This window comes from Delphinus delphis, chromosome 9, assembly GCF_949987515.2.
Source record: "Delphinus delphis chromosome 9, mDelDel1.2, whole genome shotgun sequence".
NCBI lineage: Eukaryota > Metazoa > Chordata > Mammalia > Artiodactyla > Delphinidae > Delphinus > Delphinus delphis.
This window is the reverse complement of record NC_082691.1, coordinates 93229996-93244118: the sequence shown is the minus strand read 5'-3', so window position 1 is coordinate 93244118 and position 14123 is coordinate 93229996. Positions and strand designations below refer to the sequence as shown.

General features: G+C 45.7%; 1 protein-coding gene across 1 annotated transcript in view; it reads right to left on the bottom strand.

Annotated features, from left to right (window-relative positions):
* TBXAS1 (thromboxane A synthase 1) overlaps positions 1-13289 on the bottom strand; it is a 150454-nt gene extending 137165 nt beyond the window's left edge. Inside the window, exon 1 of the mRNA XM_060020023.1 lies at positions 13085-13289. Within this exon, the coding sequence (XP_059876006.1) occupies positions 13085-13173 (89 nt within the window). The 5' untranslated portion in view covers positions 13174-13289. The remainder of the gene's footprint in view (positions 1-13084) is intronic.
* Positions 13290-14123: the final 834 nt, after the last annotated feature.

Genomic DNA, 14123 nt, shown 5'->3' with positions numbered 1-14123 from the left:
GATCTTCAAGCATGTGGTAGATTGAACCATTCCTCCCAACTCTTCATGCCCTCCCTTTATCAAAATTTGACATCATCAGCCTTTGTGCTATGACTTTGAAGTACCTCCCACTACAAAGGAGTCTTCTTCCCCAACCCATTAATGTTAGGCTTGGGCATGTGGCTTGCTTTAACCAAAGGAATATGGGCAAAATTGACATTAAGCCACTTTAAGGCTGAGCCCTCAAGAGACATTGCTTATTTCCTGTTGCATTTCTTGCATCCCTGTGATCTATCAGGAGCAGAACTTTCCTGAAGTATCCTCTTCAGCCTACACCCCGTCACAAACCCATGTGGAGCAGATCTGAACCCCACCCAAGCCTGGAACAGAACTACCCCAGCCAACACACAGACCATGAGAAAAATAAATGTTGTCGTTTGCCAGTGAGTTTGGGGTGGTTTGTTACACAGTGTTATTTCAGCAGTAACTGACCGATACAGGGCAATTCACTTCTCTAGACCTTCATTTCCTTATCTGTAAAATGAGGCCATTGGACTATATTCGAGGTGCTCAGCCTTTTCTCTACCCCTACACAACTGAGGGCCCTGCAGTAAACCCAACAGTAAGAGACTAAGCATATCAGAGTCAAATACTGCAAAGCACTCAAGAAAGAGAAGGATTGGGAAATGTGAATTCTGTTTAGGAACGAGGGACTCACTGGTGGCCTTGGAGAGAGTCGTTTTGGTGGGCAATGGAGCAGAAGCCCCATTGTAGGGCTGAGGGTGAATGGGAACTGAGAAAGCGAGCAAGCGTGGGGTCTTGACTGGGAAGGGAAGGATGAGATGCAGTCGTGGCAGGGGTGGAGCATGTAGTCAGAGAAGAGGTGCCTGTTGGTCGGCTGACTCACTTGTATGTTTTAAGACGGGAGAGAACTGAACCTGCAAAGAAACGTTTACGGTGTCATAATAAAGGGATGACGAAGTAAGGGGCTTGGACAAGAGTGTGCAGGAAACCAGAGGTCTGGTCTGTGAGAGAGAAGAGAGTGAGAACTTCCCAGGATTTATTTACTGATTTGCTATGCATCGTCTGCACTTCAAGTTCTCAAACCCAAGGGCGAGGCACGTGTCAACCAGTGAAACAAAGGCTATTCTTCTTTCCCAGTCACTTCCAAACCTGCTGCAATCTGGCGTCTATTCTTACCACCTCCAACATCACCTAAAACTTCTTAGTTGCTAAATCCAATAGGTATTTTTTAAACCCCATCTTACTTGTTCAAGACCAAAAGCTACCTTATGGTATAAGCTCAAGATCGTTCAAAATGAGGCCACGTGTTTGACACGTGGCTCTCTTCACTTTTCACTTCAGTGCAGTCTTGGGGATCATGTGAGAAATCCAAACGGTATTTGAAAATGATAAAATAAAAACCACGATCTACCTACCTAGCACCTATGCGATTATTGTGGAGTCCAAACCTGCAGTTAATAATGGGGTAACAATAGCTAACACTTACTGAACGTTAACCGTGCCCAGCACTGCTCCGAGTTTAATCCTTCCAGCATGCTGTGAGGTGAGCACTGTTATTATCCCTACTTAAAACTGGGTGAACTGAGGTACAGCGACCTTAAAAACTTCCTTAAGGTCACGAAGCTATCCAGGACTTGAACCCAGGCAATCAGGTTCCAAAGCCCAAGCTCTGGACCATTACACATGTGGGGAAAGGCAGCCAAGAGTGAAGTGGTTTTAGTGTGTTTTTTAAAGGCGGTGTTGATGAACTAACGTCGGCTAACGTGCTTGGGAATAGTTTATTTTCTTAAATGGGTTCAGCAGTCACCTTTGCACTAAGATTTTGTTTAGCAAGCCTTCCCTCATAAACCATGCAGAGATGAACTTCAACCCACAGCCCAGTCTTGCCTGAATTATAAAGATGAAATTTTTATTGAGATTCAGAGTTCAATTCAGTGAAATTTTGTTTTATAACATGTAGGGGTGGCAGCTGGCTGCAGTGACATGCATCCAGAAATAAATGGAAATTCTCTATGAGGATATTCATAGCAGCAAAGAACCGCTAACATGAGTTTGTGTCTTTATATGCCAAGCGTGTGCCACACGAAATCCTATACACCGTCCCTCTTAATTCAGCTTCGGTCAACAAATCATCGAATGCCTATTACCCAGCAGAAGTGTACAGGCACAGTGCTAGGCACCTCAGGGGAAAGCTGGGTAAGACCCAGTTCTGCTCACCTTCTAATGGGGGAGCCAGGGAAGTGGTACGAGAGAGAGAGAAGGTACCGGCTGCGGTAGGGCCAAGACCACAGGAGATGCAGGGCTCTCGCCGGAATGAAGGGGTGCAGAGCACCCCAGGAGAGGGAAGGAAATTGAGGGCAAACAGTGTGGCGTGGGGAGAACTGGAGAGCAAGGGGCCAGGTGAGGAGGTGACCACGTGGAAGTGGATGGGACCAGGTCAGAGAGGGCCTCCCGCGCCAGCCAGGGAGACCGGTTCCCCAGGCGGGGAGGGCCACGGGAGGGTTTTCTGAAGCAGCGGTGAGATTCTGGTGTGTTCTTCCGGCTGCAGGGCTGGAGGACAAATTTGAGGGGCACAAGACACGAGGTAGGGAAATCAGCTGGGTGTCTATTTCCAGCCAAGGGACGCTCTTGAAATCCTGAACTACAGAGTAGAAGAGCAGAAAGAGGGGAAAGAAGGATTCAGACACCGCTTAGGAAACAAGACTGGGCTAACTGGGAGCGGTGAGGGAGAGCTGGCCTGGGGGGCTGGGTGGAAAGGATGCCATATGCTGAGAGCCAGGGACCCTCAGCCCTCTCTTATCAGTGAGGAAACTGGCAAGGATGGAGTGACTTGCCCAAGGGTGCATCTGCCCTCAACTGGAAAAGTCTTGCTGATTTCCACAGTGCCGTATTTCTCCTAAGCACTTCCCAGTTATCTCCCTTATATCATGAGACGATGCTAGCAATTTTGGTCACTCTCTGTGTACAGACAGTGTTGAAACCATTAAATGTATAAGTGACTGTGCTTTACAACACTCACAGCCTGGGCTTCCCGGATGCCTATTGATTTGCGAAGATAGGAAGGGGGTACGTGAGACATTTTCAACACTGCAAAGAGCCTAAATGTAAATCGTGCCTTTATTGACAATAAGATTGTGCAGGTTAACTAAAATGTCAAGTTTCTTTGCTTCGGAGTAGAATTATAACCTGGTACCCTAATGCTGGTTCTCTCATTGATCACTGTTCTCATCGGCAGAGCTTCCATCGGCTTGTCTTTGAATAATTAAAATGGGAAAATAAATCATTCATTACTTAAATATACATCGTTGTTTGGACAATAGAACACAGAACCTATGGGGAAATAATATAAACAGTAGATGTTGGTGAAGAGTTTAGATAGCGGTGCTTGGAACTGTGGGGATCAGTGGTTAATAAAACAGTGAAGAAGGAAGTATTTGCCCTTTGATGCCTCTGCTGGGGGCTGGATGCGTCCCCTTCCCTACACTGTGGTCAGGACGCCCCACTCACACACCAAGTGTTCTGTGCTCCCCGCATACCTCATCTTCTAAATGGCTGTGTCCTGCATTCTATCCCATCCCTTCCTTTTGCATCAGAGCCTTGCCCTTTGATTTCTAACGTGACCGTTACTTTATGTATCTGAGTTCATGGGCATGTGGTCCATAGCCCATCAACGAGGTAGACCCAGCACATAGCCTGGAAAGCCTTCAGCATTCAATGAGGGTATGAACTAAGAAGGAATTTATTTACTCTTTCAATGACCCGCACGCAAAGCATTCTGCCAGATGTTGAGAACATGGTGGCACTAGTGTGCCAGTCAGAGGGAGACTAGCTTGCACGCACACGTGACGGCAGTCGTTTGGAAGCAGCGCCGTGATTGTGATCATTAACGTTTACTGAGCAGCTACTATGCACAAGGCACTCACCGTCTTAAGATGCAGCCCCTGCCCTCAGGGCCTTATCATCAGGCTAGGAAATAGGACACAGGCATGAACAATAGAATAATACAGTGTGTGCCAAGGGACAGCAGGCACTGCTGGAGTTCAAAGGAGGCCAGGCTCTTGAGGGCTGGCCTGGCTAAGGAGACGTTCAGGAAGAGCAATGTTTGGACAAGGTTTTGAGGGGTGGGTGGGATTTCATTTACACAGAGAGGGGAGGGCATTCGGGCAGCAGGAGTCTGTGATGTGCAGGCAGAGTGTGGAGAGAAGGGGTGGAGGAAGGAGACTCGGGGAGGATTTCAGGTCACCTTCCAGCTCAGAGGGCAGAGGCAGCTGCTGGGTTGGGTGCCCGGAGCTGGCTCTCTCTGGGGTGTTCTGGGCAGGGCTCGGGAAATGGGGTTGTGGTTGAAGCCACTCTTGGTAGAGGTTGGCCTCGCTGTCATCCTCTGACACGATTTTCCCAGAAAACTTGGAGCAAAAAAAGCCATCTGTTTCTGGGACCATATTCAGGAATTTCCATCTGCTGAAGCGAAACCTAAGAAACACACCTTCGCAAGGCCACCCGGAGGTTTAGGATGGCCCTGCAGGGTAGCCCCGTACCAGGCTCTGCCTGGGGGCCCAAAGACACCTGAGATGGCGGGGGTCTCCCCTCTCAGATGACGCCCCTCCCCCACCCCCAGGACATCGTGCAGCATCACAGATTTCTGGCAAACCAGGGACAAGGTGGCGCTTAATAATTGAAGTGCCCATCCACAGCAGCGCGACACCTGCCCCCTGTCCCTGCTCTCCCCAAAGTCTCGCTCCCTTGTTGAGACGTACGTCATTTTTACAAACAGAAACAAGTCCTTGCCACGCTGTTCAGGTTCCCAAAGATGAGGCCCTTGCCCTCAGTGGCAGATGACAGCCAATTTGGTAGGTTGTTATCATGGTACTCAGGGGTGGAGGGGAGGGTCCGTTCAGTGGCTTTATTTCTGGAAGAACCACTGTCCTCCCAGGAGAGTAGCACCAAGCATTGACTCAAGCAGCTCAGTAAGGCACCGACGTAAATCCGTAAATCCGACGGTCTGCTTTGTTTATAGAATGAATGAGATTCTCCTTTCATCTCTGACCAAAGAGTCGATGCTACCAATTCCACAAGCCTGAATTCCTTACAAGATAAGAAGAGGTATAACCATAAGGGTTAAGATTATTGCTGCTGTTTTCTTTAAAACAAAGCTAAACTAAGAGCAACTCATAGGTCCAATGAGTGTGGCCTGACAGAATCCCCCGGCTTCCAGAAATGCCTCATAAACTTCTCAGTAAAGAACAACAAGTTTTATTGTCTTATAATCATATTTTGTTTTGGATTAAAAATAATATTACCCTGTCTGATCACTTAGCTGCCAAAATTTGGGCTGTTTTTAAAAAATCAATCCGTTCTCAACAAAGACGATGATTTGTTGCCTTGAGGGCGGTCAAAAAACCGCATTCACACACCAAGGACGGTTCCCAAAGAAAAGTGCTAAGAATGTGTTTTCTGATATGGCATATCTGCAGCAAGGGTATTAGCCTATCAGGAAACTGCCTTGGAAGGTCATAAAATTCATTTGGCTGTATAAGTTCTGGTATGTATGCTAAAATAATCAGTCACCTTACTTTATAATCACAACTCGTACTCTCGTTCTGGAAAATCAATAAAGTGAGAAGAAGGCTGGGGATATTGTGTATAGCTATTTAAAAGAGAGAAAACAAAAAATAATACTCTGTGAAAATGGCCCTCAAGGAAACACAGACCGAGTTTTCATAAGGGGCTCAATTTTATCTACAAGCTCATCACTGAATTATTAAACTGAAGTACCCATAATAGCCTAGACAAAAGCACAAAAAATAAAAAAGGCAAATAGCGTTCATCCTTCTCTACATGCTCTGGGACACTGGAAATTATCCACGGCCTTTAAAATGTGTTTCTAAAATGCATCTATTATTCACACTCTGAATGGTCTGTTCCACCAAATGTTACAAACCCCAATGTTGCCTTCACCTGTGATACTTGCCCACCTAAAATGTCCACCCTCCTCTGCTAATCCTTCCCTGCGTTTCAAGACCTAGACCAAGACCTTTCTGCTTTCCAAAGCCACCTGTGACTGGCTGGAGACCCAGAAAGGCTGAAGGATTGGGGCTGGAAGGCGAGAAGCAAGAATCGTGCACGAGAGGGCTTCCCTGGTGGCGCGGTGGTTGAGAGTCCGCCTGCCGATGCAGGAGGCGTGGGTTCGTGCCCCGGTCCGGGAGGATCCCGCGCGCCGCGGAGCGGCTGGGCCCGTGAGCCATGGCCGCTGAGCCTGCGCGTCCGGAGCCCGTGCTCCGCGGTGGGACAGGCTATAGCAGTGAGAGGCCCGAGTACGGCAAAAAAAAAAAAAAAAAAAAATCATGCACGAAGCTAAAAGGCCCCCAAAAGCCACTTCCGGAGAGTATTTCCCGGCTCCTGGGACACTCAGCACCATAGGAACTGCCACTGAGGAAGAGTAGGGGGCCCAGGCAGGAGAGGGAGCAGTCACCAGTGGACCCATTGGGTCTTATCTGACTTCTTTTTCACCACCAGCAGCTGCAGCTGCCTTCAGCACAGACCAGCCCAAGCAAGACCATCAACAGATGAAGCAGTCATGGAGTAAATCTAGAAGGTACTGGGTGGCCTTTCATTTTGTTCAGTGTTTCCTTTGCTGTGCAGAAAATTTTAGTTTGACGCAGTCCCACTGACTTATTTGTGCTTTTGTTGCCTGTGCTTTTAGTGTCGAAAACACCAAAACATCATTGCCGAGACCAATGTCGTGGGGCTTTTGCTCTGGTTTCTTCTAGGATTTTTACAGTTTCAGGTCTTACATTTAAGTTGTTAATCCAATTTGAGTTTTTTGTTTGTTTATGGTATAAGATAAGGGTCCAATTTCATTACTTTACATATGATTATCTAGTTTTCCCAACATCATTTATTGAAGAGACTATCCTTTCCCCATTGTGTATTTTTGAATCTTTTGTCAAAAATTAATTGCCCGTTTGTTTCTGGATGTTTTATTCTGTTCCATTGATCTATGTGTCTGTTTTTATTCCAGAATCAAACTGTTTTTTTGTTTTGTTTTGTTTTGCGGTACGCGGGCCTCTCACTGCTGTGGCCTCTTCCGTTGTGAAGCACAGGCTCCGGACGTGCAGGCTCAGCAGCCATGGCTCACGGGCCCAGCCGCTACGCAGCATGTGGGATCTTCCCGGACCGGGGTACGAACCCGTGTCCCCTACATTGGCAGGCAGACTCTCAACCACTGTGCCACCAGGGAAGCCCAGAACCATACTGTTTTGACTACTATAGCTTTGTAATATAGTTTGAAATCAGGAATTGTGATGGGGAATTTCCTGGCTGTCCAGTGGTTAGGACTCTGTGCTTCCACTGCAGGGGGGCACAGGTTTGATCCCTGGTCAGGAACTAATATCCCACAAGCTGCGCGGCCCAAAAAAAAAAAAAAGGAATTGCAATGCCTCCACATTTGTTGTTCTTTCTCAGGATTGCTTTGACGATTCAGAGTCTTTTGTGGATCCATACAAATTTTAGGATTTTTTTCTATTTCTGTGGAAAATGTCATTGGAATTTTGATAGGGGTTACATTGACTCTGTAGATCACTTTGGGTAGTATGAACATTTTAACAATATTAATTCTTCCCATGCATAAACACAGGATATCTTTCCATGTACTTTGCAACTTTTTCCATTTTTTTCATGTGTCGTACAATTTTCAGTGCGTAGATCTTTTACCTCCTTAGTTAAATTTATCCTTAAGTAGTTTATTCTCTTTGATGCTATTGTAAATGGGATTGATTTCTTTTTCAGATAATCTGTTGTTAGTACGTAGGAGTACAACTGATTTTTTATGTTGATTTTCTATCCTGCAACTTTAATGAATTCATTAATTAGTTCTAACAGTTTTTTTTGTGAGTCCTTAGGATTTTGCATATATAAGATCATATGCTCTGCAAACAGAGGTATTTTTACTTCTTCCTTTCCCATTTGGATGCCCATTATTTCCTTTTCTTGTCTAATTGCTCTGGCTAGGACTTCTGGCATTATGCTGAATAAAAGCGACAAGAGTGAGCATTCTTGTCTTGTTACTGATCTTAGAGAGAAAACTTTCGGCTTCTCACTGTTGATTATGGCGTTAGCTGTGAGTTTGTCATATACTATGGCCTTTATCATGTTGAGGTACATTCCTTCTATACCAAGTTTGTTGAGAGTGTTTATCATGAAAGGAAGTTGAATTTTGTCAAATGCTTTTTCTGCATGTATTGAGATAATTATAGGAGTTTTTATTCTTCATTCTGTTAATGTGGTGTATCATGTTTATTGATTTGTATATGTTGAACCATCTTGCATCCCAGAGAGCAGTGGTTTCTTTTAAATGTGGCCTGTGATTAGATCTAGATCTGTGGCCTGTGATTAGATCTAGACCTGTGTAGGTCTAGAATTAGAATCCAGTTTTTCCACATGTAAAGGAAGCTCTCTGAGAAAGAAACTTCCAAGTACAGGGATGGACTTTTTCATTGTAGTCTTAAGTCTTAATAATCACCATTCACAATTTAATTTAACCTGGTCTTAGAATGAGACTAGATCAGAACACTAACTTACCCTGATTCCTATTTTAATGTCCATTTGATTTATACCTCTGGGTCTCAGGCTCCTGAGATTTAAATGCAGCTTGGCGTTGAAAGCCCTTCCACCTTCCCAAGACAACTCTTCTCAGTTTCCACCATATTTATATATTTAACTGCTTTGACTGTTTAGTTACTTAATGCAACAACCACGGTTTACTTTTCTCACTGCTTCATCAGCCAAGAAGCTCCCTGATCACCCCAAACTCCCCTGTACATTCCACTTTGCTGTAGAAATAGTTAGCTTACAGTCTCAAGACCTCTATGCCCAAAGCATAAAACTGCTTTCCTCTTCAGCACTAGAGAGGAGCATTCCCTGTTCTTTTTAGTAAAATTTCTCTTTTTTTGCTCAATAATTGATATTCATTTAAAAAAAGAATATGGAAGATACAGAAAGACTAAAGGAAGAAAAAAATCACCCCTAATCCCACCATTGGAAGAAAACCACTATTAATATCGGGGCTATTTCTTTATATTCTTTCTCTCTTTTTTTGTTTTTTTTCTGGGTACATGCATTTTTTTATTGCAATATAATTCACACGTCATAAAATTCATCCTTTTATTAAAGTATGTGATTCAGTGGTTTTAGGACATTCACAGAGTTGTGCAACCATCACCATCGTCTAATTTCAGAACATTTTCATCAGCCCCAAAAGAAACTCCATACCTGTCAGCAGTCACTTCCTTCTCCCCTCCTCCAGCCCCTGGCAACCACTAATCTACTTTCTGTCTGTATGGATGGGGCAGATGAATTTGTACATAATTATATAGGGAGTCCTTACACTCTTTCTTAATAAAGAGACCCTCATCTTACCAAAAGCTGCCAGTTCGTAGGTACACTTGAAAGTTTAAATACACTATACTTAAGATTGCCTCTACCACTATTCAACTCACACAACTTATTTCTTGTACATCAAATCTCTTCCGGAAGTCAGCATTTCCAACAATTTTATACAGAAAAAATGAGTTTAAAAAATGTTTTATCACGAGGCTAGATCACCTTCGCATGTGCTTCATGTGCTTCTAGCTAATGTATTCTACATACCAGCTCATCTCCAGCCCCAGTGGAACAGCCGTGATCTCCTCAGACCCCAGTGCACACAGCTCAGCCTCATAACTGTCACTTTAAGTGACTGTCATCAAAAAATTGTGTCAAATGCAGTTTGGGGAAAACTATCAAAATATACTATGCCTATGTTATATTAGTCTCTTTTTAGATGAAGTTGACTCTTTCGTCTTCTTTCTAAATTCACACAACACTTAATAATTAAGAAGTGTTTATTAAGTACATGCCATGGTCTTGCTGTACAAGGTGAGTGGAGATTCAAAAACAGTGCACTTGTAACTATTAGAAACGTGGACACCAAGTTGATCCAAACTGAAAACACAATAGGCTTTCAGGAAAAGGGTGATGCACGTGGGCAGAAGAATTAGATTTGTATTGAGCTGTGATGCCTAAGAGAAGAACCAGCAAGAAAATATCGGTGGATGGGAATTCCCTGGCAGTGCAGTGGTTCACTGTCCAGGATTGGCCCAGGTTCAATCCCTGGTCAGGGAACTAAGATCCTGCAAGCTGCATGGTGTGGCCAAAAAAAAAAAAAAGAAAGAAAGAAAGAAAAATGCCAGGGGAGAGTCTATCCAACATTTATTAGGCACCAACTGCATGCAAGGGTGGTGGTGGAGATGAGAGTGATGAGGAAAACAACAGTGAGTGGGACTTCTCAGTGTCTTGGGCAAACAGGAGAAGCTTCCCTGAGGAGGTGCCCCTGAGCTCCTTGAAGGAAAGAGAGGAGGAAGGGGATTCCAAGCATGGAGACCAGCAAGGGCAGAGGCACAGACACCTGCAGCAACGTGACTGTTCACAGAACTGCCAGGCCCACAGGTTGGGGTCAGAGCCTGGTGGATGAAGCCGCTGAGTCAGGAACCAAACCCTACGTCCCGGGTGCTGGGCTGATGAATGTACTTCTTCACTTTACCCGCATTCAGCCAGATGCTAGAAGAACATCTGAGTCATGGACAGAAGTTTCCAGAACTGCAATGAGATACAGGACCTCTGTCCTGCCTTGAAAGAACTCCTAGGCTCATTGAGCAGACAAGAAGGGGTCCTCCTCTTGTTACCTTTCCAGAGTCAAGGCTCTCATTGCACACTTGCCTGGTCCAATGGCAGGGGGAACTCTTAAAGGAAAGACTAAGGAGTTTAAACGTTAAGGACGGCACCCTCCACAAGATCTCCTCGGGGGCCACATGGCTGTGAGGGTCTCTCCACCCCCAGCTCTCCCAGGGTGCCCCTCTGTCTCCCACATGCACCCTGTCGAGAAAATGAAGCTGGAGGGAGGGCCTGCCGCATTCAAGCTGATGTCTGTTGCTCAGAGGCTCCCTGGAGTCTTGCCTGGAAGAGGAGGGTTGAGAGCCCAAGGATGGTGACCTTGAGCTGATCAAGGGCTAGACCCAGGAGCACCAGAGCCACGGCCACGGCCATGGCTACTCCCTCCTGCTGCCTCCTTCTCTTCGGCGTTCTCCTCAACAGACACCGAGCTCACCCAGAACCTCCACGTCTCCCCAACCTTGGGCATCTGACCCAGACCTCCTGTTTTCTGACCTTGTACCAGGGCCTCACGCCATGCCTGGCACACATGAACAAATCCATAAATATTTTTGCAAGAACCAGTAGAAGTTGGCCCTCGCTTCCTATTCACCATCTCTGCTTCATGCATCTCTCTCATGTCTGTGTCTTTGACCCAGGTTATGAGCATGGCCCCAGAACAGATTACAAATGCACAACTGCCTTGCTGAATGGTGTGGCGTTATTGGCCGTGACTCTGATCTACGCTGATTAGAAACACCCAGTTACAGCCAACTTATCAGTCAGGACACATGCCTCTTTCCGTGACCAGAGCAACAGTAATGTATGCAATTCACTCATCCATTCATCAGACGTTTATCGAGGTCGTACTGTATATCAGGCACTGAGCTGGAAGTCAAGACTACGGAAATTAAAAAGACCCAATAAAGACAGAAACAGAAGCGCAGTGAAGTGTGCAATAGAAACAATGATGCTGCGAGACCACCTGGAGGCCTCAGGTTGGACACACTTTGAGAATCACAATCAGAGCACAACTGTCGATGAGAAATTAATATTAATAAGCATATTAATGAGAAATTTTAAATATACCTAAAGCACTGAAGACTTATTTTCCTGTGCGTTTAGGTTCTATAAATGATAGTTAATGATAGTGGCCGACATCTACTGAGCACCTGCTACGTGTCAGGCACTGCGCTAAGTGCATCTCCTCTCTGAGCAGAAGCTGAGGTGGATGAATGGAGTTGGGGGGGAGAGGGGGTACCACTTGCTCCTGGGTTTGCATGTGGCTGGTTTCAAGGCAAGATAAGCCACACTGAGAAAAGTTCAAAAGATAATTAAACCAGTTAGAAAGCAAAACAGCACTGGGACTGAAGCTGGGTTTCAGAGCCAATTTCCAAGAGGTAATTTCATCATCCTAGAACATCAGACGTGAATTCCATTTTCAGCTATGCAAATTCCAAAAGAATAATACCTCACATTTGCATAATGCTTGATGCTTTTCAAAGTACTTCCCCAGTTATTAATCTAGAGGAAGCTTTATTACTACCGGAGACATAAATTGAAATTCTGTTCAAACTGAAGTTCTCCATTATTTTTTCCACTTTCCCCTCAAAAACCAGAGCCGCCTAAATGCAGGTGCTTTTGATGGAGTGGGTAACTTTAATAAGTTTTGCCGACAGGGTGAATATGCACAAATAGAACATATTGTGGGGCCTTCCATCCAGCCTTCGATCAAGCCAGACTTCAGAAAGCCTCCTGTTGAATTAACTAAATCATGGGAGGTTACTCCCAGTTTAAATTTGAGGTTCCCCCAGGGTCTCAGACTTTGTGGCACTGCACACACTGTGTTCGTTGGAATCCATTTCCTTCCATCAAATATTAGAAAATGAGGAAATTAGTTCCACCACTTTGCCCTTAAACCTACAGAAATCCCTGTCAATGACATTCTACGAAGTGGCCCACGTTGCCAGACAGCTCCTATATCTTTTTTTGTTTTTAATGTCATCAGACCCAAGAGGCTGCATCTGCTGTAAATGCAACCTGGGGAGAGGATCTTAGAAAAACGAGGCGAGAAGATAGGATGGGGGTGCAAGGAGCTACTTCTCCCCAAACCTTTCCAATTTGTTGCTTTTTCCATCTCTTTCGAACTTAATTACGTGTGGCGTTCTCAGCCACTGAATCACCAGTCTTTCCTGACACCTCCATCTCGTGCATTTGAGCAAAAGATTAACCTGGCTGTTTGCTTTCAATTCTGAAGCTGTGTTAATACTCAACTCCCTCTAGATTAGAGGGGAAGAAAAACACACTCCCACATACCCCACCCCGGCTCCAGCAGGGCTCCACGGCTGCTATTCCTGTGACAATGTCACAGTCATTGGAACATGCTGGCTGCACTTACCACTTCAGGAGAACCAAGAGGACCACTGACAGGGCTACCATCACCATGGGGCCACTGGCTTCCAGTCTGAGGAACCGCAAGACTTCCATTGTTCCTCAGAGACCCTAGAGGGGTGGTCCTCCAGAGGAAAGGGTGGGGTGGTCCCCCTGCAGTTACAGGAACCACGATCTGCAGATGAAAGATTTAGGCAACCAAGAAAACATCACATCAAGTGGGTCCCTGAAATGTGCTCTTTCTCAGAAGTGTCTTCTTATAAAGAGGAAGGAAGAGGAGGGAAAAACAAAGGGTTTCAGTGTAAGGCAGTGAATCAGCAACTTTATTTTCTTGATGACTGTACGGACAATAAACATTTACATTAACTTCCCCGGGAAGCAGCAGCAGAACTGGCTCCCTGTTTGCTGGGAAAGAAAATGGTTGCAACCATAGATTTCTGCTGTGACAAGTAGTCCTTAAAGAAAGACCCCTCGGGCTTCCCTGGTGGCACAGTGGTTGAGAGTCTGCCTGCCAATGCAGGGGACGCGGCTTCGTGCCCCGGTCCGGGAAGATCCCACGTGCCGCGGAGCGGCTGGGCCCGTGAGCCATGGCCGCTGAGCCTGCGCGTCCGGAGCCTGTGCTCCGCAACGGGAGAGGCCACAACAGTGAGAGGCCCGCGTACCGCAAAAAAAAAAAAAAAAAAATTAAAAAAAAAAAGATAAAGGCTCTAAGGTGGGGAAGAAGTCCCCGCGTTGTAGGAACCTGAGACAGTCCAGTGGGCCAGCTGGAGGAGCAACTGGGGGAGGTGGAGACATCGACAGAGAGCAGACAGCTCAGGACCACTGTGAGAAGCCTGGGCTTCATTTGATGTGCAACTTAGCAGTTTAGTGTGGTCGTATTTCTTCTCCTTTTTTTTTTCTTTTATAAATTTATTTATTTATTTATTTGTGGCTGCGTTGGGTCTTCGTTGCTGCACGCGGGCTTTCTCTAGCTGCGGCAAGCAGGGGCTACTCTTCGTTTCAGTGCATGGGCTTCTCATTGCAGTGGCTTCTCTTGTTGCGGAGCA